General features: G+C 32.6%; 1 protein-coding gene across 6 annotated transcripts; it reads right to left on the bottom strand.

Moving 5' to 3' along the window:
• Window positions 1-9,501: 9,501 nt before the first annotated feature.
• LOC130656714 (DNA repair protein RAD50-like) lies at window positions 9,502-25,449 on the bottom strand. 6 transcript variants are annotated; one of them, XM_057459628.1, is made up of 37 exons: window positions 25,385-25,449; window positions 23,833-24,093; window positions 22,129-22,522; window positions 21,368-21,430; window positions 21,166-21,219; window positions 21,031-21,093; window positions 20,756-20,818; window positions 20,618-20,680; window positions 20,490-20,552; window positions 20,207-20,272; window positions 20,067-20,129; window positions 19,795-19,857; window positions 19,635-19,697; window positions 19,417-19,479; window positions 19,127-19,189; window positions 18,953-19,027; window positions 18,807-18,869; window positions 18,668-18,730; window positions 18,423-18,485; window positions 17,929-18,003; window positions 17,785-17,847; window positions 17,647-17,709; window positions 17,406-17,468; window positions 16,790-16,852; window positions 16,651-16,725; window positions 16,506-16,568; window positions 16,368-16,430; window positions 16,120-16,182; window positions 14,975-15,037; window positions 14,344-14,406; window positions 14,206-14,268; window positions 13,133-13,195; window positions 12,982-13,044; window positions 12,702-12,764; window positions 11,679-11,741; window positions 11,117-11,171; window positions 9,502-9,822 (listed from the first exon to the last, which is right to left on the bottom strand). In XM_057459628.1, exons 3-37 carry the CDS (start codon window positions 22,147-22,149, stop codon window positions 9,599-9,601), a joined length of 2,346 nt encoding a protein of 781 aa, XP_057315611.1. In that variant the 5' UTR covers window positions 22,150-22,522; window positions 23,833-24,093; window positions 25,385-25,449; the 3' UTR covers window positions 9,502-9,598. The 6 variants fall into 6 exon arrangements, with proteins under 6 accessions (XP_057315611.1, XP_057315612.1, XP_057315610.1 ...); XM_057459629.1 differs by lacking the exons at window positions 23,833-24,093; window positions 25,385-25,449 and having other exon boundaries at window positions 22,129-22,191; window positions 22,268-22,284; window positions 22,365-23,470; XM_057459627.1 differs by lacking the exons at window positions 23,833-24,093; window positions 25,385-25,449 and having other exon boundaries at window positions 22,129-23,470.
• Window positions 25,450-26,862: the final 1,413 nt, after the last annotated feature.

Genomic DNA, 26,862 nt, shown 5'->3' on the forward strand with positions numbered 1-26,862 from the left:
AATTATACAGTAACAGCTGTCATAGCCGTTAAAAATAAATATCTTTCACGCGCAGTCGTATCTTGTTCTTTTCTTGCTTTTTATTGAAGCATAACATGCTAAGAAACTACGTAGATGACTATTGGAATATCAATATCGAAGAAAAGTACAGAAATTTAAGCAGATCAGATTTCTACCGTATAATTAGCCGCACAAGCAGCTCATTTTACTGCATGTATCGTATAATTATCCTGTAATGGCTAACTTTCACCCTGACAGGTCAAGTTATGGTTAAAAAGTATCTAGTAGCATTTTTTCACTGATGTATAATGTAGATTATAATCTGCATGCAAAAACTAGATTTTAATTTTAAAATCAAATTAAGATGTCTTCACTGAAAATTAAAGTTTGTAATAGGCTGGTTGGTCTACGGCTTATCGCATGCTTATTTTGCCTGTCAATTTGTGCAAAAGATTTTTTGAATGTATACAACACCACATCACAATGGAACTAGTCTGAAATTGCTCAGATTTGTAGAACTTTTCTGCAGACCATGTCTCAAAGGGTATTGTATTGGAATAGCCTTCAACCCATAAAACAACGGTTGACTATCCCAGATATCTTTAGATTTCCGCCCATGATATATCTCCCTGTCATCCTTTTACAGGCGTCCTTGGCCCAAAATAACAATTCGGCTACCAGTTTAAATAAAATATGCATATTATTATTGAGCTCACTGCTCAGTGACTAAACAGGAGGGTTCTACAATTTAGCCACCCTGTTTAATTTTTTCTCTGTAAACATTAGTTATGCTACCTAAATTGGAAAGTCAACCTTTTGTTGCCTTAATGAATTTCTTATCTTCAATGCTTTAGAGTGTTTTCTCAATGCTGTATATATTTTATTCACATAAACTAGCTCTTATGCAAGGATATTGTGTTATTAAAACATTATTTTACTGGTACAACTTTTAACTTTTATTAGAAACCTTATTTACTGAAAAAAATGATGTAACTTTTCTATGTCATTATATTTCAGTCTTGCGTTTGTCAAAAGTAATAAAAAACGATTTTTAATAATTAGTCTAGCATCACCAGTTGCAAATGCTAGCCAAACGAGGCTTAAGTTTTTATTGGTTTGCAATACGTTGATGATTAGAAATAGGCTTTGTGTATCCTCAGTAACAAAAAAACCCCAGCTCCGTCATAACGTTGGTTCCACAGCTTCATAGCTGTACAGCTATCTTGTTTTAACTGTTTTGTTTCATTATAAAGCTGTCTGGCTATTTTAAGACTTTTTTCACTTATAATACTAACTTCGCATTTTAATACTACCTTGGTATTTCATATTACTTTGATAAGCAGTAATATTAGAACTACCTATTCTATTTGTAAAACATTTTGCTACGTTATTTTCATAAGGGCGTAACATCTTGACGTCATCTGCCGGTTGTTTCCTTTGCCTACTCTAATCCTTGCTCGACCAGGAAGGACAAAAAAGTGTGGTCCCTGGTCGAGCAACGACAGAAAGATTTTAAACAATAAAAATGTCATATTTATTTTGAAAATATTTGCAAAATCCATTTAACATGCCAGACAACATATCTATCTTCATATTTACTTTCTCAGCACCATCGTGTAGTCGAGTAAATGCTCAACTTGGGATCGCATCGCAAGATTTTATTGGTGCCCCCGCTTACAAAGAAAAAAAATTCGGCCTCCATAGTAGGCCAACCAGGAAAACCTTTTACTTTTACAATGCTTTAAGACCCCTAACGCATCTTCTTTTTACTATAAAATATACTTTAAAAAAATCAATATCTAGCATAAATGTGATTGGGGTATAACTCCCTGAATTTTAGTCGGTTCACCAAAATTTTGCTTTATTGGGGTATAATTATCTAAGTTAAAACCTACATTTATCAACAAATATAATAACCATTAAGGAAGGTAAAGTCTTGCTTAGTGTTTATTGGATGATTTTAATTCCGTGTTTACTCTGAGAAATTATATTGTCTGGATTCGAAATTCGAATTAGGATGACACATCTGTTTGCATCCAAGCGTTTAAAAGAGAGAAACAGAATTTTGATACCTTTAAAGAAAGGTTAGTTAACTAGCCTTTGTGTTTTGCTGGAAAGTTAACTCGATGTTAGCAGTTCATCATCGTCGTATCACCATGGAACAAACACCCAATAATCCATCTCGTTAAGTCATAAACTTGCAAGACGTGATCGCCAAAACCATTCAGAGACTCCAGCCAACAATTGTCAAAGCTGCTGAAGACGCTGCCACCAAAGCTGCTGTTGCAGTTGCAGAACAATTATCTGGACAAGTGGACAAGCTAAAAGCGAGAATGGAACGAAAAATGAAACATGGACTGTTGCAACAGAAAGGCAACCAGGAACATTATAATGCAGCAGTAAAAATCCTGGATACTATTGATGATTCCTTGGTAGCCCTTGAAGAAAACGAATTAAACACAACAAAAGAGTGCTTACAAAAAGGTAAGAAACTAGTCTTCTCGCGAACTAAAGTGATAAAGATTGCGGACAGGGAGGTTTGGTTGACAGCTTGAGAATTTGAAAACGACAATCTTGTGTCCAGCTCTGATAAATAAAGACAACTTAAAGAATCTGTAAAATCTGTTTGCGAAATAAGGGACAAAATCAGAAAGGCCAAGGCAAACGATAATAAAACCTTTGGCGAACGATATTCTATGGACAATGTGACTTGCTATAGCTGTAGACGTGTAGGGAATTATTCCACACATTGTCCATTCCATTCAAAAACAACTTCGGCATCAATATCTTCTACGATTCCTACAGATCGAAAGAGATAAAAACATTCATTTTGTAATTTTCTTTTCTTTGTATAAGATATTCAATATGTTTACAGTAAATTGAAAATGTTGATATTTGTTATAATTTCCCTCGGTCCCCCCCGAATAATTTGATTCTAGAGACTATCAAACCTCAAGCTTCTGTCGCTGGTAAGATTACGGCACACTACGATTTTTAGGAAAAGAATTGCAAGCTCCCCCATTTGTCTTAAACACAGTGTACCGTTTACCATTCTTATCGATTCCAATTTCATTTTTGGCCAGAAACAATTTATCTATTCTCAAAGAAAAAAAGATTTGTTGAAAGTACTATAAGCGACCTCCTACAAACAAATGCATCAAAAAAGTCAAGGATTCATCTTATTAAGTGAACAATTTGGCTGTTGCAACTAAGAACAAGAAATTGAGACCCGTTTTGGACTTACGTCCCGTAAATAAGTATTTAGATGTAAAAAAGTTTAAGTGATACGATGATAAGCGCTTTTAAGGTCGAAAGTAATAAAATAGTAATCTTTTTCAAAAATACTAGATACGGTGTTAATGTTACTCAATAGTATGTTTTCTTAGTGTTACCACTTGGATTAGCTAGTGCATGTTTCATTTTTACGAAAACTATCGAACCGTTAGTCAAAAAAATGGCGAGCTGAATGAATAAGACCAGTGTTGTAATAAAACGAGGGAATAGTAGGATGCTGATCATACTTTGATATACTAAAAATGAGAGACATTTTAGTTCATGATTTAAAACACGCTGGCCTCACAATTAATTTTAGAAAGTCCAGTCTGCACCCTAAAAGAACCGGAGAATGGTTGGGTTATCAAATCGATACAACCCTCATGGAATTTTTAGTGCCGCCACACAAAATCTCAAGAATTGCAGGTCATATTATATAGCTAGATGTCCCCAGCAATCGGCTCGTTGGCTCGGCTCTTTACCAGACAAATGTATGATTTTATCGAAAGAAAATTTTCTTGGTATAGCTTATACTTCACTCCCAAGGCTTTGCAAAAAGAACTGAATGTTAGGAAAATGAACTTCCGAAAAAGCAACGGATTTCACATCAAACACAATTCCACCATTACAAAAGTCGTATATTCGGACGCAAGTGGCGAGGGATGCGGAGGTTGTTTGATAAAAATTAGCAAACGTTGTTTCGAAAGGATTCTTCACCAATCTCGAGAAAAAGCACATTTCTATTTACCGCGAACTTACAGCAGTCGTTCGAGTTTTACAGTCTCTTTCTCATCTCTTGAAAAAAGAAACAGTCCAGTGGTTCACTGACAATATCAATGTTACTAGAATCATTGAGGCAGGAAGCATAAAATAGCACTTACAAAATTTAGGCATTCCAATATACAGCCTCTGCAACGTTAACGACATTTCACTGCACACAACTTGGATTCCTAGGGAATTAAACGTCACAGCAGATGCAATTTCAAAATCACCGGACACAGATATTTGGTCGATAGATAATGAAACTTTTAATTACATTGAAAAAAACTTCGGACAATTAATTTTTGATAGATTTTTCGACGAATTACAAACAAAGAAGAGAAAATTGAATTCAAAATTCTATTGTCCTAACACGGGCGAAGTTGATGCCTTCACTAACAACTGGGCAGGAGAATTGTAATGGCTTTGCCCACCGATAACACTAATTGGAAAAATTTGACGCATATGAAAAATCGCAAAGCAGAAGGTGTACAATTCGATATTTGATATTAGATCCATATTTCTTTAATTATTCCAGGAACAAGTGTGTTTTTCAAGGGTTTGCTAAGTTCTATTGCTTAGCGTTAAATTTAAGTTTTTTTATGAATAAAATTTCAAGTATAGTTTTGGTGTACATACTTTTTTGTTTTATATGCCGCTCCCATTATCTTCGCTAAATTGACATTATCATTCCGACACGCGAGAAGATGTCCCATGTGGTTTTGTTACACATTTTACAGTTAGCTTTTTGCGGCTTGTTGATGCCTTTCCGGCGTACGAACTGCCCAATTGTGACTTATTGATTACCTTTTATGGCAGTGACCCTTTTGGGGTGATTAAACGACGCCTCTTATGGCCTGTTAACGCCTTTTCGAGAACGATCACAACGGTATGTTAATTTATTTCATTAATGATTAGACTATTTATGCACTGGAATATGGAAGAAAATGGACCCAAGGCTGAAGCACAGCTTATCATCTCTCCCGAACCTAATCCACTCTGCTTACGCAGACACTATTATCGATAAGTATAGGAAGACTTGGATAAATTGGGTTGCGGAGTCAGAATTTCACTAAGGTAAACGCTTGCCCAGCCCATCCATTTTACGTCGCAATTTACTTTACCGAAATTTTCAATGGAGAAAAAACAATAGGTTTTTAAACTCTGCTTTTTGCGACATCCACTGGGGCCATCACACTTCTGAACTACCCTCATCGACAAATCATTCCTTCGTGAAACTTTCGTTGACAGGTGCAAAGCGCATCAATGCAAGGACAGACACGCACAAAAACAGAAAATAATAAAATAATTAGTTGACGTTTACAGATGCTCGGAAAATCTCATGCGGTTACGCTTTTTGATTGTTTGTCTAATTGGATCTTCCGGTTTTCGCAGAGTCAGTGAACTTCTAGAGATAAAAGTTACTACAGATTTTCCTACCTAAAGCTAAAACAGATCAATTACGTGAACGCAACATCGTTTTCGTCGGAATCCTTGACACCAAATATTGTTCGGTTTATTGGCTGAAAGAATATCTCGCCTTATTCTCGTTTTCACACCAACTGGACGCATATTTGATTTGCTCAGCTCACGGAGAACACTTTGTTTCCTATTTAACAATACGAACCACATTCTTTACACTCGCTGAGGTCCAGCGGCGCATCCGCTGCTGCCAACAATAATATACCAGACCGCATGATTTCAAAACACGACCGTTGGTCTTCAACCACAAGCAGAGATGGCTATATCAAGGAAACTCGCGAACGAAGATTTAGCGTGTCTAAGTCACTACGATTATAAATAGAGTTCTTGCTACTTTTGAGCCTCTGCAATCAAAAACGAAAGATATGCCATTATGCTACTACACCATTGTTGTTTATTCTATCCCTAGATGTGATTAGATAAAGCTGATTTTGTTGGATTATACTTATACAATTAACACTGGATAGCTAGTTAGCTGGCTAGCTTTTAAATTTTACAAGTCAGATAGCTCTTTGGGCCAAAATTGTAAGCCAAAGTCTTGTCGTTGTGAGCGTCACCAATAAATTTGCGACCAACTTTGCACTTTCATTACATAAATATTTAAAGGGAGTTCGCCTGTTGCAGCAATTTCGATAAAAATATATCACAATTGATATTTTTAACTTTATGAATTTGTGCGTAGTTTAGAATGAATTAGTTTCGACCGACAGACAGACAGCAGCTATTATTATAGAGAAGGGAAGAAATTATTTGTGGAAAAACTGATTGCGGAATTAAAGACTGCGAGGTGTAGTTGTTAAATTAAGGTATGACCAGAGGATTAGTCCAGACGGCCAAACTACAGTAGCTAGGCACATGGTTCTAAGAATGTATGAAGTATCCCTTTATTCGCTTCTGAAAAATGAATCGAAACAAAATATGTGTACCTCTACTGATAGCATCTAAAGTTCTTAAATTGTGTAGTAATTGTGAAAAGCTTTAAAAAATTCTGCTGCAAGGGAGGAAACGTAGTTTAGAATCGACAAAACCTAAGAAGCCTTGATGTTTTATAGCAGGTTCAGAAAAAAATTACAGCTGACTTTGAAAACAAAGGAATAAATTACTCTCAAAAAGAACATAAAACTGCCACATAATTAACTGATCATAAATTAAGTAACAATTTCATTAAGACTTTTAGTAATATTGGCCAGTTGAATGTTTAAAAAATTCTTTGGCGACAGCAGCACAAGCTATTCCTTCAAATGCCAAGGTATTTGATTCCATCAATATTGTTTTTCACTAGCAGTTAATTATCTTTCTGTGGTAAGGACCTTAGGGAAAGTTTTGTTCTAATTTCACCCAGTCAGAAAATATTATGTTTATCGGAATGTATACCTGATGGCAGCATTAGCCTGTATTTTATAAGTGCAAAGGGTGTGTTGAATATTGCCAAAGATAAATATGCATACATTAATCTCAGCAAATATTTCTTCACAAGAATTAACCTCGCAGCACAAGCCTTTATTTTTTGGAAGTGAGAAATCAACAAAAGTATTAAGGTTCTGTAGCATTTCTTTTTTAATTGTATGAATTTTCGTCGTGTGAAAGAACACACAAAAACACAAAGATACGTTGTTTTTCTTATCAATTTTTGGGTGATGATCGAAAACTTAAAAGTAGATGAAGTTCAGAGGAAAAGTGTGCTTTGCGGTTAAAAGGAAACTAGCGGCCTTATAAAGTTATTAAGAAGAGAAAGCTCTTTAGGCAATGCGCCTGTAAGAAAAACGTTATTTGCAGTTGCTGATTACTCTAAGCCAAACAAACCATAATTAGAACCTTGATTGCCAAATTGGCAATATTGCACACAATATTTTTAAATTGTTTCCCCAAGGTGTGAAGATATAAATGGAATTTTATTGTATCTCACATGCAATTTGAAGTTGTCAATGTTGATAGAAGGTTTCACGGCGTATTTGAGGTGGTTGATTATTTTCTGAGAATTGCAATCTTTCAATGTTAACTTTAAGTGAAATCAAAAAAAACACCTTTTCAGTCTACCTGGCTGTCAAGGTCCGAATTTCAAAATTCGTGTAAAAACAGTCCAAATATTTAATTTTTTTTATTCAACTTTTATATGCACTCTAATTGTATAACATATGTCTGTGTGCTGATAGAATTTATGGTTGTACGTTCCAGACACTCTGGGTTCAATCATATTCTCCCTTTCAGGAAATATGATTTAACCCTGATTATGATTTAAGCGTGGGAGCATTTTCTGTTGAGAATAAAATATGGATGTAAATATTTACCTATATGTATACACACCATCCGGATAAACTATCAGAGTTAATCGCTAACATATTGCTGCACGTAGTGTAGTGGGTTCGTCTGCGGCTCCAAGTTCTGTGGACCGCGGATCGAATCTCGCTCACTGCTTGGCAGTATGTTAGTGATGAACAAAGTAGTTCTTCTTCAATATATTATTGTTTGTTAAGTTTATAATATGATTTTTGATTACGTATTTCATTCTCGATCGATATCATCCGCTCTTTTTAATCTAACTAGCTTTCCTTTGTAAATAAATTCTTTTCTAAATGTTCTACCACGTTAATTTGTGTCAAGCTTTGTGATAAATAGATATGACTTACTTGAGTAAAACGGTACCTTTCAACTCTCTTTAGGTATAATTTTTTTTATTCCTTCTTGCCATATTTATTGCCATATTTACCGCACAATTTACGATAGTTTAGTGTTATTTCTTAACCAGTACTTTATTCCCCACAACACAGAATGTATAGTACATATACAGTTGGCTAGTTGCTAAAATCTCAACATTAACGATGTCGTCTCTTGACTCCTTGCAAAAATCAATAAATTTATGTCGTCTCTGCTTCTAAAATTTTATGTTACTATACCATTCAGCTAAGTTATTAAATTTAGTTAAAGAAAAGTTAAAGAATTTGGTTAAAATATCGGGAGGATTGTGCATTTCGGGTTTCTTTGAAGCACAGACCATGAAATTTATTATAGCTATCAGAAAAAACAAAACAAGAAACAGTCCAACAATTTGTCCCTACATACGCTGCGCTAATATCCAGACATGCTTGGTGTGAATTCGGTAATGGTTTGAAAGTCCTGCTAACATCAGGAATGACACAACAATAGCGAATAGTGCTAGTAGAGAAAACGTATAAAAATATGTGATTTTGAACAGTTACAAATTTATTGGGGATTAGGGTATTGAGGTATAAAATTGACGGTATAATGACTTAATCAATCCGTCCATACCGAAACTGATTCCGTGACCCAAGTTTCATAAAATTGCGTAATTTGTTCTCAGGTTGTTCTTAGTTGTTCACGCAGTGAAAAATGATCCGCCGATTAACAAAAGAATTTTTAAAAATATTACTTGCGTCAGTCTAACGCTGGACGTTCTTGGTTATATGAAAGAGAAATGTGACTTTGAAAAGAAATGTCACTTTGCCGGTCACAGACTGACACAACTTTAGAATAAACATTAATATAAATTATCGAAGCTTGCGGAAAAACCTACTTAAGCAAAAGAAAAATTAATTAAGTCATAAACCCGTCTATTTCAAAACGTCTGTTTCAAAACAAATAACATAGCTTCATAAATTTAGTCCAATATTTGCCTTAGGTTTGCCCTAGTTACCCACGCAGAAGGTGCCGTCAGTTATTTCCACTCCTTCCCAATTTATATGTCATGAAACTTAAGAATGCCCTGAAATGGCTTCACTAACTTTCATAATATCATTGACAGCACAGTTTGTATTTGCGTAATTTTAAAATGGTGATTTTAACTTTCTTTCAGAGCCATTTTTGTATTAATATAAGAGATACAAAATGTGCGTCTGAACAATTACAGTAGCCAAAATGTACTAAGTTAACCTGATTTGTTTATTTTTGCAGCAAATTCAGAATTAAGTACTAACAATAAATTTAGTACAAAAGCAACAACCGAAAAACACTAAATTAAAGAAGAATTGGTTTATCATTGGGACTAACTTTATTAACCAATATCTTGTCTTGAATTTAATAAACAGTAATAATACACGCAATGCGAAACCAATAAAATAACGTTTCCTCATCTAATGTAACAGGTAATATAACTGGTATCTGAATCTCTTCCATTCATACTGCTTAAACAGGAGCATCTCTTACTTCCAAAATTATAAATTGCTCCGTTGTAACTGGAACTCTTCTTAATACAAAGCTTTATGCATTCATTCATGGTTACGGGGCTTCCAGCAGTAACGTCGTTACCGAAACTACCATTTGCCGTGCCCTCACCGATTTGCCAGGAGCATCCTATTATAAGCGTATACACAGTTATATTTGTCCCTGATGTTAGAAAAACTGTAGACTTGCATCTAATGCTGACATGTAATTGTCATTCATTTTACGACAAATAGACCTTTCCCGCATTTCCTAATTATACCACACTCAATTAAAAAGGTCAACACTAAAAATGATTCTTATCCCTAACTTCCATATTAAAAGGTAGAACAAATTAACTAATTTCGTACATGTTCGTGAAGTACCTCAATTCGGAGCTGAAAGTTACGGTCAAACCCTTTATATAGCCGAGCTTTCTAAGAATAGACTCGTTTTCAAAATAACAATTTTCTGCGAATCTAAATAAAATCCAACCAGAATATTATATTGCTCGAAAAACCTAATTTTTGTGATGATAAATTAATATTCTATCTGAATATCCTTATTTGAAGAGCATAGAACCATTATAAAATGTTGGATGACCTCATAATTATCATAACTTATGCAATTCGGGAAAGGTGTGTTGCTTGGGTGGCACGAAATAGATTTGTCTATATATCACAGCTTGCCTGTGTACAAAAGAACTAAATACAATGTTTATTCCTTGCGTCGTAATCTTGCAATGTGTTTCAGAAAAAAAATTAAATTAAAGAGACGTCTTTGATGACATGTTAGAACAATTCATAATAATCAAAGGGTCTGAGTAATTCTCAATATTGACAAACCCCTTCTTCACTATTATATCGTTTTTAGGAATGTTTATGTTACCGTCCCGCTTGGAATCAATTCTTAGTAACTTTAATACAGCATACGAAGAGATTTACCAATCCTCTCCAAACGAATAAAGATTTCGTGATAACATTTTAAAATGGCTGAAAAATTGTCATTGTTTCAATATTTTGGTGAGGGGTTGCAGAAGCAGATGAATCTTTTATAAAAACAATGAGTTTCATTAAAAATGCAAATTAAAATTATTTTTAAATTTGCGTATTTAACATTCCTATCAATTGTTGAAATTAATTCAAAAAAAGTTTTCTCCAGGATCACAATAGCACATTAAAAATTATTAAAAAATTGTTGCCAGGCATCATTTTTTGATCAATGTTTTAAAACAGCCTTGTGCCGACCTTACTCTTATTACAAAAAACAAACACAGGGAGGGCTATATCTGTAACACATATATCTCGACCGGAGTATGGCTAAACAGTCTATGCAATTGAACTTTTACGACAAAATTTGCAAATGCAACTTGAATTGGCTTTGCTGACATGCAAGCTGGAGACGCATTTAGCCAAAAAAATAAAATACTAATAAAAATTCTACTTACGTTGAAAGGCTCTGAAAACATCAGCATCTTTTATAGCATATTGTGATAATTGGAACTAGAAGTAAATAAAAACATTGCCAAGAACCTATTTAGTGGAGCTTTGTGATTTCATTATTATTTCTTTGGTTCGCTAAAAAGTTTTAGACGTAAAATTGTTGGTAAATTTTTTCAGATAGTTTTACAATCTAACTTGGTTTAAGGTTGTGACAAACTAAAAAATGGTTAACTTAATTCCTATCTTGCGCATCAGAGTACACTGGACACATATTTATTTGTAAAATATAATGCGTGTTACTCTTTGGAAATCTTGTTGTTAGCAAAATGTTACTTAGTCTGATTTTTGACTAGTATAACATGGCTTTGAATTTACACGTATTCAATTTGTTTTTTGCAATGTTGACTAGTTTACTGGTTTGGTTCGTACACTTATTACTATACTGTTGTCATAGTAATCCATGATTTTCAATGCACCCACTACGACGTATCGTCGACAAAAAAAATATTACCGTTCACACTTTTTTTAACATTATTAAATTTTAATGATACAGAAGGTATACTTTACCTTGTTATCTAAGCTCTGGATTTGGTTGTTCTGCTGAGTTAGTCTGGTGGAAATTGTGTTTACCTGTGAATAATTCACTTTCTAGAACTCTGAAATTTTAAGACGTCAGATTGATGTACATTTAATAAAGCTAATATTCTTAGTTATGTAAAGGTGACTTTACGACTTAATGTTCTGAACCAAATTACGATAAAGTTTTGGAGTTTTCATGTAGGGATCTCAGTAGTGTATCCCTTTGTAATCCAATTGCACTTTGTAATCCAATTTTCTCGCACTTTGTAATCCCATCGCACTATGTAGCCTGTTTTCTTCTATTTGTAATCCCAAACCTGTCGCACTTTGTAAGTCTTTCATAACGCACCTTGTAATCCCCCGATCTGTCGCACTTTGTAGCCCCACACTGTCACAGTTTGTAATCCCCGGTATTTTTAAGATAGAATATTCCTTATAGGTGAATATTCCTCTTGTATATTTCTGCGATTTTTTCTAAAACGATTTTTGTATTAAATAAAAAAAAAAACATATGATTTATTCTTTCCGACTAAACTGCATTAAGTTGTTGATAGTGCAACGCCTATTCTAGTAGTCACAATATTTCCGTAAATTTTAATACAAGAACAGAGCTACAAATGGATACACAGCGTTAGCACGAGGAAACCAATCATGATCCAGCTGATTTATTCCAAGAAGACAAAGTTAATGAGTTTTTTTTATCGGCACATACACTTTCACCTTCATTCACAAGAATTTTTAAATACTTTTTTTCAGATTGATATGTTTATCGGGGATTACAAAGTGTGACAGTGTGGGGCTACAAATTGCAATAGTGCGACAAAAAAGGGGTTACAAAGTAATCCACTACAATCTTTGCATTATACTGTTATCCTAGTAAAGTCGAACAATACTTTCGCTGTTGGTTGCAATTAAAAAAACTGTTTTCTAAATGTTACAATGGTTCAAAATTAATGGAGTATTAGCAGAATCAACAGAAACAGAAGAAAACATCAAGTAAAATATTTTAACCTGTCCATTCAATCTACTTGTTACTGTTCCTTGTGTTGATAAACTAGTCTGTAAAGTGCTGACCTTAAAAGAATAAGAATAAAATGGTAATTAATATCTGCAAAGCTTTAGCAAAATGAGAGTTCTTCTTCTTGGTAATATATTAAAACGCGATTGCATAGAAGACCATTCAATCGATCATGCAGAGAGATAGAAGAAATAGCAGAAGTGGGTAATAAAACTAAATCAGTTGTATTTTTGTCAGCTGGTATTTTTAACATAATTAATTTAATTTGCATACCTGGTTGTTTAGCGATAAAGTGGTTTGTTCTTGTGACTGTATTCTTCTGTTAATATTGCTTGACTATTTGTAATAAGTGGGAAATTTTAATTTTGCTTTACATTAGTACACTAATTTCTTACATTGTAGCAGTTTCTTAATAAAGTCTTACCTGAGTGTTTATATAAGATGTAACATTCTCCAAAGTCGTAACACGAGAAGTAAAGTCATTTGTCTAAAAACCAGTACAAAATATAACCTTTTTCGGTTTTCCTGTTCCCTGATGATCTGTTATTGACGTAGTCGTCTGCAGTAATGCTCCACTAGGACATATTAACATTTAGACCCAGTTCACAGTTATAACGCCATTGTTTTTCAAATTGTTTTTATTTCTTAAAAAACCTTTTATTTTTACTACAAATTATTACAGAGAAAGCATGTTTTAAACTCCGTGAAATATTCTTACATATTTTGATTGTTAGTTTTTACATATTATTCATTAAATGCAACAAAATTGTTACGAATCTGTTAAAAGTATTCAAGAAGAAAATCAAATATTAAAACGAACGCGTACCTGATTGGTCAATTACCCAGAGATATTCTCTGCTTAGCTACTTGTCTCCAATGAGACGTAAAGTTGCCTTACTTTATTAGCAAAACATGAAATTCAAAGCATGAACTATGTGATTTTTTTTATTTCCCGGAATTTCCCGCCATTGTTCTCTATAATGGTTGTATCTTTCAAACATATTTTCTATAGTTCTATTATATATGATTATATTGTTGTTGTCTTATCTTACATTAGATATCAATTGGTGCGTTTTATTGTTTCGCTGACAGTATCACTGACGTCATTACTGATATTAATCGAAAAAGAGACTTTAGGGAAAATTAAATGAATTATTAGCAGTTGGAAATTAGTTCCTGTATCAGATAAAAGGCTAATGTAACGTTACATTATGAAATTTTGTATCAATATCAGTAATGCACATAATTAAGAAATATTTGACGTGACAGTTATAGCTAAAGAAGGAAATATAATAGTTCTAAAGTGTCCAAGAACCTCTTTGTAATAAATACGCATCATGAAAGAAGTCGCACGAAGTTCTCATTTTACATTAAAATCGTCTTCTGTCAATGTTTACTTGAAGTTAATCCTCTTAGCTGAGGCTAGAGATGAGTAAGGGAAGCGACTGGTTTTCATTCCTAACATAAATTCACTTCCTTGCTCCACACTATACTCACCTCATTGGTCAATTGTTCGGTGATATTCTCCTGTTTATTTACTTTCTTTGTCAATAATATTGTCTAAACAATACATATAATTATAGATGCTAAGAAGCAATGGAATGAATTTCAATAGACTGATTACGTTATATTTACCTGCACTTTGGTATTTGCTGCACTGTCTTCCAATTGATTAATTGTAAATGTCAAATTTTGAGCCTAAAGAATTTGACAAACATCTAATTACAATCGCGGAATGACATGAAGGTAGATTTTTAAAAAGATTGCTGAAAGGAACGGCAGTCTGAAAATTTGCTACTTTTGTACACGCGTATTTAACGACAGTGTTTAAAGTTGGCTAGTGACATTCTTTAGTATGCCCGAACAACAACGTAATCAACGTCTGGAGTCACTAAGGTCCTGGAATTTAGAAAAAACGATTGTGCTGATGTTAGCAACAACTAACATTCTTTAAGAGCATTGGTTTTAACCAAATAATCTAATATCTTAAGTTCTAAGTTCACTATAAACAGTGACAAGTGGAAAACTTCCAAGTACGCAACTGTAGTATAGAAATCACCGACGTAATATTTTGAATGTCATGTGGTTATTAACAACAAAAAACACACACACGCACGCAGAAAAATCAAGTGAATAGTATTATTGCATGTTTACAAATATGCTTCATTTACTTTGTTGCATCTTGAGCAACTAACCTCAAACAGAAAACACAGCCGTTCTAAGCTCATACATCAATATAAATAATAATAAATATAAAAATTCTCACCTTATTGATCAGTCTTATAACAATGCTTTCCTGCTGGTAAATTCTTTGTCCTAATGTTATTGTCTAAATATTGAAGTGTAGATTCAGCCCGTCGGATATTTTTAAAGAGATTATTCGTTTGATCTTTTCGAAAAAAATTATAATCAGGGTTATTAAAGCGAAAACTGCATTATTTTTTTAACCCAAGTACTATTAATCGTTCATCCCGTTTATGATAACAACATGGATTTTTAACCGATTAAGAGATGCTTGGGAATCGATATGTGTAGCAGTAGCCATTTTGAATGTCCTGGAATCTTTTTTTTCTTTTGAATAGTTTGTATTGTGGAAATATTTTTTCGATACTTTCACATGTTAGCACTAATAATTTAGCAACAAACGTAGATTTTCCTATGAAGCTAGCTGGCCTTATTATTTAGTTTGGTATAACAGCTTTTTATTCTACCCAGCCTAACTTTTCCAATTCCAATCAAAGTCAAAAAAAATTTTCGGTCACCCCTTTTGTCAAATGACAAATATTAAATATCCGGTGAAAGATTTATGGCATGTTTTTAAAAAAATAAAAATAAAAACCTAGCAAATTCATCATAAAAAATTAACTTTTTATAAACAGTCTAGGCAGTTCTAAAGTGTGTAAAATTTCTTCTATATTGACCTTTTAAGTGGTCCGTTCACTACACGCAATCCTTCGGAAATTGCGGGGATTGAGCTTATTGCATCTTTTCGTAGCCCCGTTTTTGGTTAGCGGTCAAATTTTCTGTTACAACCTTTTAAAAATTTTGTGCTTCCTGTCACAAAACATTCAAACATAAAAAGATTTAGGAAACGAAAATTTAGGAAAATTTTACACGAAATAGACAGGAATAATAGCAACTTTAATTGATGGAGATATCAAAGTTTTTGTATTTCCCGTGTCTTAAAGCTCGTTACTCTAAAATAAAATCGCTTTAATTAATCACATGATTTGTTGTAACCTTTTAAAAATGGAAACAGAAAGTTTTTTTAAATACAGAATACAGTTTTGGGGGATGTTTTCTATGTACCTTTAAAAAAGATTTAAGGAAATAAATTCGACTTTGCCTGTTACACACAGAAAGACAATAGTACCGACCTCTTACCAATATTCGCATTGTAAAGTCAAGTACCTTATTGTTTATGTTAGCAGTCACGTTTTCTCCATGGGTCAATCTTAATGAAATATGTTCAGTCTGAAAATTAAAAATAACATTTGCACAGCACATCTTATTTGAAGGTAAAAAGAATTTCTTTTAGGTTGATGTTTGTTATGGATTTCAAAATACCTTAATTTATCACATTCACCAATAGGATGTGCATTCTTCCAACCTTATATGATAACAAAACGTATGACATAAAATTTCTTTGTTCTACGCACCTCATTGGTTAGTTTTGCAGTGATATTTTCCTGTTTATTTACTCTTTCCCTCAGAAACCTTGCCTAAATAAGAGACATTATTTTAGATTTTAACAAGTAATTGAGTGGATTTTAATAGGCTTTTTACGTCATATTTACCTGTACTTTGGTATTTGCCACATTCTCTTCCAATTGATGTATTGCAAATGTTAAATTTTGTGCCTAGTGAAGACAATTAGAGATATGTCCTGTATAACTTCTCAGCCTAAAAATGTGAAACAAATGAAAAAGAAAACTAGCGTACTTTTATAACTAGAATATTTCTGAGTGTATCGGTTTTGTTGTTTTGTATTCCAATGCTTTGTTGCAAGCCAGCAGTCTAGATGAAATAATTACAGCATCATGATGACCACCTGCTCAAAGTAAGGGGAATAAATAATTACCTTATTAATTAGTGTTATAGCAATGCTTTCCTGCTTGCTAATTCTGTTCCGTAACGTTTGTGTCTAAAATATTAAAGTACACATTCAGCTAGTTAGTTATTTATATTTTTCATATTTCTAAAGTTCAGTATATGTTATTGAATAAACGTGAGACTGAACGTCTTTTTTTGTTTACGTGAGAAAACATTTTAGTCAAAAACATTTTTCAACTAGAAAGATAATTTGTCAGAAAATTGCCTGCAAAATCTAAGAACAATGTTGCCCTTGTCTGAAAAGTCTAATACCATCCGCAAGATTTAAAAAAACTTACATTACAAGTCTCAATTAAAGTTAGGAAAAGTCATATTTCAGCACTCAATTACATGCCGGGCAAAATATATGACCAGTCACAGATGCCGCAGCCACATTATGATCCCCTCCCGCCCTTCCTCCTGTGATTAACAGTAATAATGAAACAAAATCGATTTGTTAGTTTTAATCAAAAGATAGGAACAAAATTAAAAAAAGTAAAAATTGAACATTTTCTTGGTAGAAAATAAAAATAAAGCATACATTTCGTGTACATTAGTCAATCAAAATGCGAGAAAAACTCTAACCATATTACAAAGTCAAGTACCTGATGGCTTAACTGAGCAGTCACATTTTCTTGATTGATCAATCTTGATGAAATATTTTCATTCTAAAAATTAAAAGTAAGATAACAGGAGAATGACATGAATATTCCGTAAAATAAATTCTTAGGCTTTACTTTACACATGCAATGGTTTTTAGGAGAATATTGTTTATCACATTCACCAATCAGAATAACATGTGTATTTTTTATCCTTTTGTGATGACAAAATGTATAATGTATATGCCTCATTGGTCAGTTGTTCAGTGATATTCTCCTGATAATTAACTTTTTCCCTCAAGAAGTTTGTCTATATAATAAACGTTATTTTAGATTTTACTAAGTGATTGAGTGGATTCTAACACACTTATTGTGTTGTATTTACCTGCTCATTATAATTTGCCGCACTTTCTTTCAATTTATCAATTGCAAAGGATAAATTTTGTGTCTAAAAGCATAATTAGAAATATGTCCTGTATAGCTTTTCAGCAGAAAAATTAAAAGAGAACAAAACATAAATCTAGCATACTTTTACATCTAGAATACTCCTAAGTATATTGGTTTCGTTGTTTTGTTTTTTAATGCTTTGTTGCCAGCCAGCAGTCTAAACATAATAATTATAACGCCATAGTGTCCTAATGAACATAGTTAAAATAAGCAGGTAAAATAATCGTGTGTTAAATAGTCGCGCTGTGTAGTCAAAAGAGAGTTTTTATATATTTGGCTATCTTATGCAACAAAGACAAATATGTAGTGTCAGAAATATAACAAACGTAAAACAAATATAAAAATTCAGTGAGCCAAAAATTGTTAATTTGACGTTACAACCTGTTTAAGGTTGGCTGTATAAAGCTCTAAAGTAATGTGTCTTGTTTGATTGTAATGTTTTAAAAAGAATCAGAATATATATGTTAGATTTCACATCAATAATGTATAATAGAAAAGGGAAGAACAGTAAAATATTATTCATAAAATCAAATAATACGCATCTCTTACCAATCATCGCATTATAAAGTCAATTACCTCATTACTTAACTGAGCAGTCACATTTTCTTGATGGATCAATCTTGATGAAATATGTTTAGTCTAAAATTAAAAGTGAAATAACAGGAGAAGGGCATAAAATGTTACAAAAATATGAACTTTAAGGTTTCACGTTACAAATAGAATGGATTTTAAGAGAAAAATGTGTATTAATTTCACCAATTAGAATAGTATGTGTATTTAATATCGAAATATATGATGCAAAATATCTTCACACTACCTACCATATTGCTCAGTTGCTCAGTGATATTTTCTTGTTTACTGACTTTTTCCTTCAAAAAGTTTGCCTAAATAATAGACGCCATTAGACAATGTTAAAAAATAATTGACTGAGTTTCAATAAACATATTGCGTTATATTTACCTGCACTTTGATATTTTCCGCACTTTCTTCTAATTGATCTATGGAAATTGTTAAATTTCGTGCCTAAAAATATAATTAGAGATATTAGATTAGAAATATTTTCAACGTTAAAGAATGAAATCGAAGAAAAAGTAGAACTGGCGTACTTTTACATTTAGAATACTCCTAAGTATATCGGTGTTGTTGTTTTGTCTTTCAAGGCTTTGTTGCAAGCGTACAGTCTAGACACAATAATTATAACTACACAGTGTCCTGTCTGATGTTATTTAAGAACGATAACTGTGCGTAATCACATATTAAAGTAATATAAAATTGTTCACCTTACTGATCAGCCTGTTAGCAATGCTTTCCTGCTGGCTAATTCTTTGTCGTAACGCTTTTGTCTAAAACATTCAAGAACAGAAGAAGCTGATCGGACATGTAAATTAGTATGTTAGCATTATGTCTTCTTTGGTTTAAGGTACATGATAGCAGTAATACGTAGAACAGATCCTCCTTTCACATTTTTATGCCAATATATCATTTAGGGAAACATTTCGTTGTAAAAAAATTCTCTGTTTTATTCAGAGCTTAGTCACCTATTTTTAATTATATTTTCAAAGTCAAATACCTTATTATTCAACTGTCCAGTAGCATTATCTTGATGGGCCAATATCGAAGATATATGTGCAGTCTAAACATTAAGAGTGAAATGTTTAGCTAAAAAAATAGAAATAATACTTAAACATAGATACAGGAAATTAACAAGTGATATAATCTGCAGGTAAATATTTTTCATCTGTTTTTAGAAATGAGATGTACCATATGGATTGAATACATTTAACAAACCTCATTGGTCAATTGGTCAGTGACATTCTCCTGTCCTTTTATTTTCTTCCGCAAGAAATTTGTCTAAATGAAAAACATTTTGGACTTTAACGAAAAATTAAGTTGATTAAAGTGTCATGCTTAAGTGGCAGTATTACAAAAGATGCGTTCTTTAACATACTTCGTTTGTCAACATCCTAGTGATAGTCTTGTGCTTTGCAAAATCCATTGTCATTTCCTTTTCCTGCAAACAAAGAATTTGTTTAACAAAAACCCGGTCAGAAAAACCTTTGTAAAATGCAACTTATCGTTAAACATTACTGGATGGTGTCTTCTTAAAGTTACCTTAAAAGAATGGTCAGCTATTTATCGTATCCCATAAACAATAACAGCTTAATCTAATCATCGTTGTAGGGCACAGTAATTATGATGTCATCAAATAAAATTACATACCTTCTTTTCCAATGTTAAAGTCGTTAACTCTAGTAAATTAATTTTGTTTGTAATATTCCGAACCTAAATTACCAGTTAAAATTTTGACATTCTACCCTCATAACTGGAATCTTAAACGTAAGAACTAAAAATCTTTTTACCGCTCTAACTAACGACTTATTCTGTTTCTCCACTAGCTCGACAAAATATTCTTGCATTTTGGATGTCTGAGATAAAAAAATAATACGTAGAGATTTTAAACTATTAAACTAATGAAATAATATAAAATAAAATATATGTGCGATATACCTTGTTCTTTATACTAAAAGTCATTTTTTGATTCTCCTTTACTTGATTGAATATGTTTATTGAGCAATTAAAAGTAATAAACTAGCACAGGTACCACAGAAACGTTGCATTTGGTTAAAACTAGTGTGTTTTTACCTGATTAAACAATTCATCTGTTTCATTTTCTTGTGATAATACTCGTCTCAAAAGTTCATTTGCCTAAACAGAAAGTTGTGGTAAAATATTTTGCATATATGGTGACATATGAAATGTTTAATTGTTACCTTGTTTTGAAGAAAAATCGTGGCATTTTCTTCTTGCAAAATCCTGTCCAATGTTAAATTTACCTAGACATGGAAATCTTAGGTAACATTGTATTCCGCTTTGGCATTTGTGAGGAGAAAAACTTAATTCAAACATACCATATTATATAAAACCATGGTGCCGTTCTTCAAAGTATCTGTTTGGTTAGTAATATCATTCGACTAAAAATATACAGACGTTAATAATATGATTGTTTGGTAGTTATTAAAATTTGTGCAGAATTTTTACCCAAAAAACAATCAAAACATGAAGGAATAAACAAAAATATGTTTATCCAGTGAGACTACCCTCAAGTGAAGGAAAAATGTAGGGAAATAAGTCGACTTATAAATAATTTGCTCTACCTGTAGGCCATATTCAGATGTATACTTACCATTTTCGTTATGTTCCGCGCTAAACTATATGCGTAAACCCTTTGTTTTTGTACCACCTCTTCCTAGTATCAAATGTGATATGATAATAATTTCAAGTCTACTCAGAAATTAGAAACGTGCAAGGATTTTCTTACAATTTTCTTTTGTCTGTGGATTGTACTTGATACGTTAGTCATCATAGAAATTATCTAAAAGATAGGAAAAGATATTTATTATTTAGGGAATCTAAAACGATAATAAAGAAATCGTGGCGTTGTGAAATTTATTGCATGTTTTATTTTAGGGTAAATTCAGGTTATATGCTTTGTTAAAATATTTGAGTTAAATGTCATATACCTGTCCTCTTAACAATGTTGTCATATTTTGTTGCATTGTGAGGTCACTTGTAATATTCAACGTCTAAAGAAATACAAATCATGTGATTCAAATTGCAGTCTTAATGCATTTTCACAATCACCATTTAAATGTTCGAAAATTCAGAGAATCGACACTCACAACATGCTAATATTAGCATTCAATTTTTTTAAAGCAAATGTTTATTTTTTTAAAAAATGTGTAAAATTAAAAGCGAATGTGATAAAGCATTAAACTTAATGTCAGTTAAAAGCTTGCAGTAAAATTTTCCACATAAAGTCAGAAGATAATGCAATTTAAAATCTTTTTAGATCCTGCTAATTTAGAAATATCCAATGGATTTAGGACTGTACCCTCTTGTTCTGCCTTTGTTTGCACTTAAAAACACACTTTTAATCTTGAAACTTTTATATTTTTGAAACTTTAGCTTACTTTGCGACTAAAACGCCTTAAGATGAATACTAAAAGGTAGTGTTATTTTTTAGAGTATACCCTTTACCACAGTAAATTTTTAGAAATAGACCCTTTACATCGTTGAAAGGCGCATATAAGTTATTGTGCACTGGCCTTCAGCAGTACATTTAATAATAATAGAAAAGATAATGATATATTTAATAAAAAATATTTATCCGTCCGTCCGTCCGTCCGTCCGTCTGTGTGTCACACAAAATGGTAGCTTAGCTGCGACGGGCGAACCCGTGGATTTTTCCACTGGCCAACGACTAGCCTTAAATAATCTTCACCTGATTACTAATCATTGCCATTGTTCTTTCTTGTACATCAAATTTAGTTATCAGTGCTTGAATCTAAATTTGTAAAATATTGTGTTAAATTCAAGGTGAGGATGCAGACGATAGAATCAAATGTCAAACTTGCACTTACATCTTTCTGTTGCACATCTAAAGAAAAATGGTTTTTAAATAAATTAGATATTTATTTTCACCCCTGCATTATCTACATTAATGATGTCTTTTTTTACCTGAAAGTACTTTTAATTTTCTGGAAAATAACGATAACTCTTCTACCTAATTTAGAAATATCAATAAATATCAAAATTTGTTTGGAAAAACGGCGGGAAATGAGTGAGCAAATGTGTTAAGTAAAATAAGAACTTACCCGTTTCGAGAGAGTATTTATCTAAATATATAATGTAGATTCGTTATGAAGGGTGTCTCAAGTATCAGTGGCCTTTGCACCGCAACAAGAATAAAGAAATGCAGCACTGAGGCAAACTAAGAACCTATAATCAAAGGATATAATGCCCTCGCTATACTCCGTCATGTAACATTCGCCCATTAAATACAATCTCGTGCCTAGTTCTTATTACGTAAGGCAGGTGTCGAGGTTGATCCCAGCACCTTTTATAGCGGTGTTGTTAGGAAACAAATAGGCCAGGCGACGTAGTTGGACATGATCTATATTGCACGCGAATTAATTACTGTTCCCAAAGTAAGAGAAAGAAATACAATGTCTGTGTTAAAGAACTTTTAATTTCAATGATCGAATGGGAAAGTTTGGAAATTGAGTTAATAAAATCGATACCTTTCTGTGCAATCTTAATTGTCTTGTTCTTAGAGTAAATTCATCGTGCCGAATTATCGCCGGGAAAGTTTTTGTCCCGATCAAGTTAAAAACTTGAATTTCTTTTTTAATTGCATTAAATTTTTAATTTTAAGCTACCTGTATTATAGAGAAAGGTTTTTCCACAAAGCCACAGGACAATAAAACGGAAATTTCTCTGTCAATCAGTTATATAATTTGTGTTATTATACTGATTCATTTGCGGAATTTTCCTAAAGAATAGGCACTCTAGTTTCTAAACGTTAACGTTAGGCAAATAACAGCAATGTCTATCCATTTTTTCCCCATGGCGTTGGTTGACCGATATCCGTGGTAAAAACACTTGCTAAACATGGCCGCTCTGTGGACTATTCATTCTGACATATGTTTGTGTTCTATTAATGGTAGCCGCTGACCACAATGTTTAAAAATATTTATTTTTCTTGTCATAACAAAACAAAGTTAAAAACAAGGCACTGTAATGTTTTCTATTATCAAAACTTCCCTACTTTACGTTTGAAGTGATAGAAAATAAATACGTGTTAAAAACCAGTGGTAGGAAAGAAATACGTTTTGAAAACACAGTTAGTGAACAGTAGCTTTATCTATTGCGCTTCTTGATTTTAGTTCAGTTCGCTTACGCTCAGTCGGCAAAATTTGCAATTTTAACCTTGCTTTTTGCACTAGTGTTCATGCAGTACGTCTATATTTTTAAAAAAGTTTCTTGTCAACTATAAACCCACCACTTTGATCACCTAGACAAGCGCATGTCAGGTTCATATTCATATAGGTGTCCAGATGTCAAAAAAAAAATGTTTTAGACGTGAATGTAGAATAAAGGTTTCCACAATAAACAAAAAACAAAATATAATCACAAACAAACACACCATTTCTTCTTGTTTGTTTATTTTACGTTCCATTATTTGCGTTTCCACAGGAGTCATCACGCCAATAAAAAATAAAATTATAATAATCAGTGCGGCGATAATCAATATGCAAAAAATTACTATCGCTATTGTACGACATACACTGTTATTGGATACTTTTGATGGAAATATATTTTTATCGGTTGAGCTCTTTTCGTGAGAAAGTTCCTTGTAAGCAAACTGATTGTCTGTTTCGTCATTAGGAATCTTTTTCATCTCCAGCTAAAAGAAGGAAACGGTATTTTAACGGTAAACGGTATAAGGGTATTTTTTGGTCCCCAAATTTAAATGTGTAACAATTTCCATTCTGTAAACACAAACCATATTTTTTTTTAGCTGGTTTAGCTACTTTCGTTAGTAAAAGCTTTTTTCTCAACAAGGCTAATTGTGATTAAATCAGATGTGGTATATTATATATGCGCCTATCACCCGATAAGCAGGCATAACATAGATAAATAGAGATAAAAATACAGAACCTTAGACCTAGTCAAATAAAATAAAAAAAAATATATTAAGTTAAATATATGAAATAGAAAAATAAATAAATTCATGACTCTAGCTCTCTTCTCCCTTCCTCGCTCATACCGAATAATTCTTAACTCATTAATATTCAGACACACCCGCGACACTAGATCCTTCCAAAGAGATCTATTGGCAAAAGTTTGTTGCCATTTATTCAAAACCAACCCATGTTTTAAAATACTTTTCACGTGTCTCTTTACCTTAATTTTGGTCGACCAATAGCACGTTTTCCTTCCACAAACTCACCATAGAGAAGTTCCATAACAGGACTTTCGCTTCTCATTCTTGATACGTGGCCGAGCCATCGTAGCCGGCTTCTCAAGAACGTCATTTCGATGTCTTTAACGTCAGCACAAAGTAGAACATCCTCATTGCTTACATATTAACATTTACAAAAAAAACTTTGGAATAAGAAATACTAAAAAAAAACCAGCAAATGATCAAAGAAAAAAAATTCAGTAAAGATCAAGTAAATATTGAATTAAAAAACTACGGTAACGCTTTTAATTTTTCACTACAGAAAAAAGAAAAAAGTGACAAAAATGTGACTAAAATGAACATCGGTAGGCTGTTTAATTTGACTCCTTCGTGGCAACATGTATTTGCAATACGCGTTTGCGCTGGCTTGTTCTCCAGAGCACTGAATAAAGTTGGTTGAAAGTGCGTTGATACCAAATGATTTAGGGGGGAAGTAGAGCTTGTAATTAGAAAACATGGAGCAAAATTATTTATAGTTTTTTTTCAGTTAAATAATTTGCCACTGCAATGAATATTTCTAGACTACAGGCGAAGTTAATTAATTGGATGAATGTTTTAAATAAGTTAAATACTTTACTTAATTTAAAAAACAATACTTGATAATTGTTGAATAAAAGCAGGTGGGAGAATCAAAATTTATAATTGTGTCTGTAGCGGGGATGGGGCAAACATTTTTCGGTGCTCTTGGAATAAGTTAATCAAAAAATACATTACATAAATTTATCAAACTTACAAGAGTTGCCATGTCTGACAATGTTCAAAATTCACAAGTGTAGATGTTGCTGTCTATAATCTAACTCTATAAAGTTTCTTTAACTGAAACTGAACAGTAGGGGAGACCTTGTTTTTATGACTCAAAAAAAGTCAAGAACTGGCAAGAATTACAGTTTTTCTTTTACTTTTAACCAAAACACTTAAAAAATGTCGTTATTTTTAATCTTAAAATATTTATCTTTTCATGTAAAATTTTCATGAACATACAAGAAATACATTTTGACAAACGAAGTGAAATTTCTCCTGATCTTTAAATATATAAATATGTAAGTTATTTTTTTCTGTCCACGAAAAAAAGTTCCTTTCAGCAAGGATAATACCTCATTATTTATAAAACTGTCACAAAATGTCACAATGTTCGGGCAAGTCTTAAAGCTAATCTCAATTCACATTGGTTTTATATGTTAAGGCATGTTGACAACAAAACAGCGTATGTTATCATTTTGGAAAGCAAGATAATGGATAAATTAAACATCTTTCTCTTAACCTTTTGCTAAAATTTATGACAAGTCTGAAATGTAAAATGCAAAATCATTATTTTAGAATTATTTTAGCATTGATGTATCAAAACCACGGCACCTTCAGACATACATTTCTAAATTTCGTTCCTTATTTCTTTTACGTTAATCGCCGTGTTTTGTATTGCTCGTTTGGAGATTATTTCATGGTATAATTTAGTCTTTTCCGTGCCTAGATTGACTAATCTACACGAAATATATGCTATATTTTTATTTTCCACCGAGAAACCAGTATTTATGGTTCAATTATTCTTTTTTTTTCGCATTCATTATATGGTTAGAGTTTTTCTCGCACTGTGATTGGCTAATCTAAACGAAATATATGCTATATTTTTGTTTCCTGCCGAGAAACGAGAGTACTTTTACTTAGAAAAAGCGGATATTTTTTCTCCGAATGGTTGAGTTCAGTTTTTGTTTTATTGCAAAGAGAGAAATTGTCAGAAACTTTCTTCCAAAATTCTCTTTTTAAAAGAAACATATTTTTATGAAATGAATATAAATATCCACGGTCCAATTATTCTTTTCTTCGCATATATAAGACCTCCTTGATATAAGTCAGTGCTCTCCACCGCTAAGTTCACTCGTGACACAGGGGCGGATCTAGGGTTAGGCAGCCTAGGCAATTGCCTAAGCCTAGTTTTGTGAACTAGAAAAAAAATTCTCTATAGATAGAATAATCTATAAAAAAAACTAAATTATTTTTATCAATTTATTTTTGGCATCCGCCGATTTCGGCTATGACGATGCGCGGCGTGCGTGTTTTATTTTACTCAAATAAGCAAACCCGGGGCGATCTTAGGCAAAATGTCTATTCGCCTAAAACGTCCGCGGGTTTTAAAGTTCCGAATGAATGAAAATCACAGATGGAAGAAAAAACGCCTAAAACGTCCGCGGGTTCTCAAGTTCCAATGAATGAAAT

Source organism: Hydractinia symbiolongicarpus, chromosome 9 (genome assembly GCF_029227915.1).
Source record: "Hydractinia symbiolongicarpus strain clone_291-10 chromosome 9, HSymV2.1, whole genome shotgun sequence".
NCBI lineage: Eukaryota > Metazoa > Cnidaria > Hydrozoa > Anthoathecata > Hydractiniidae > Hydractinia > Hydractinia symbiolongicarpus.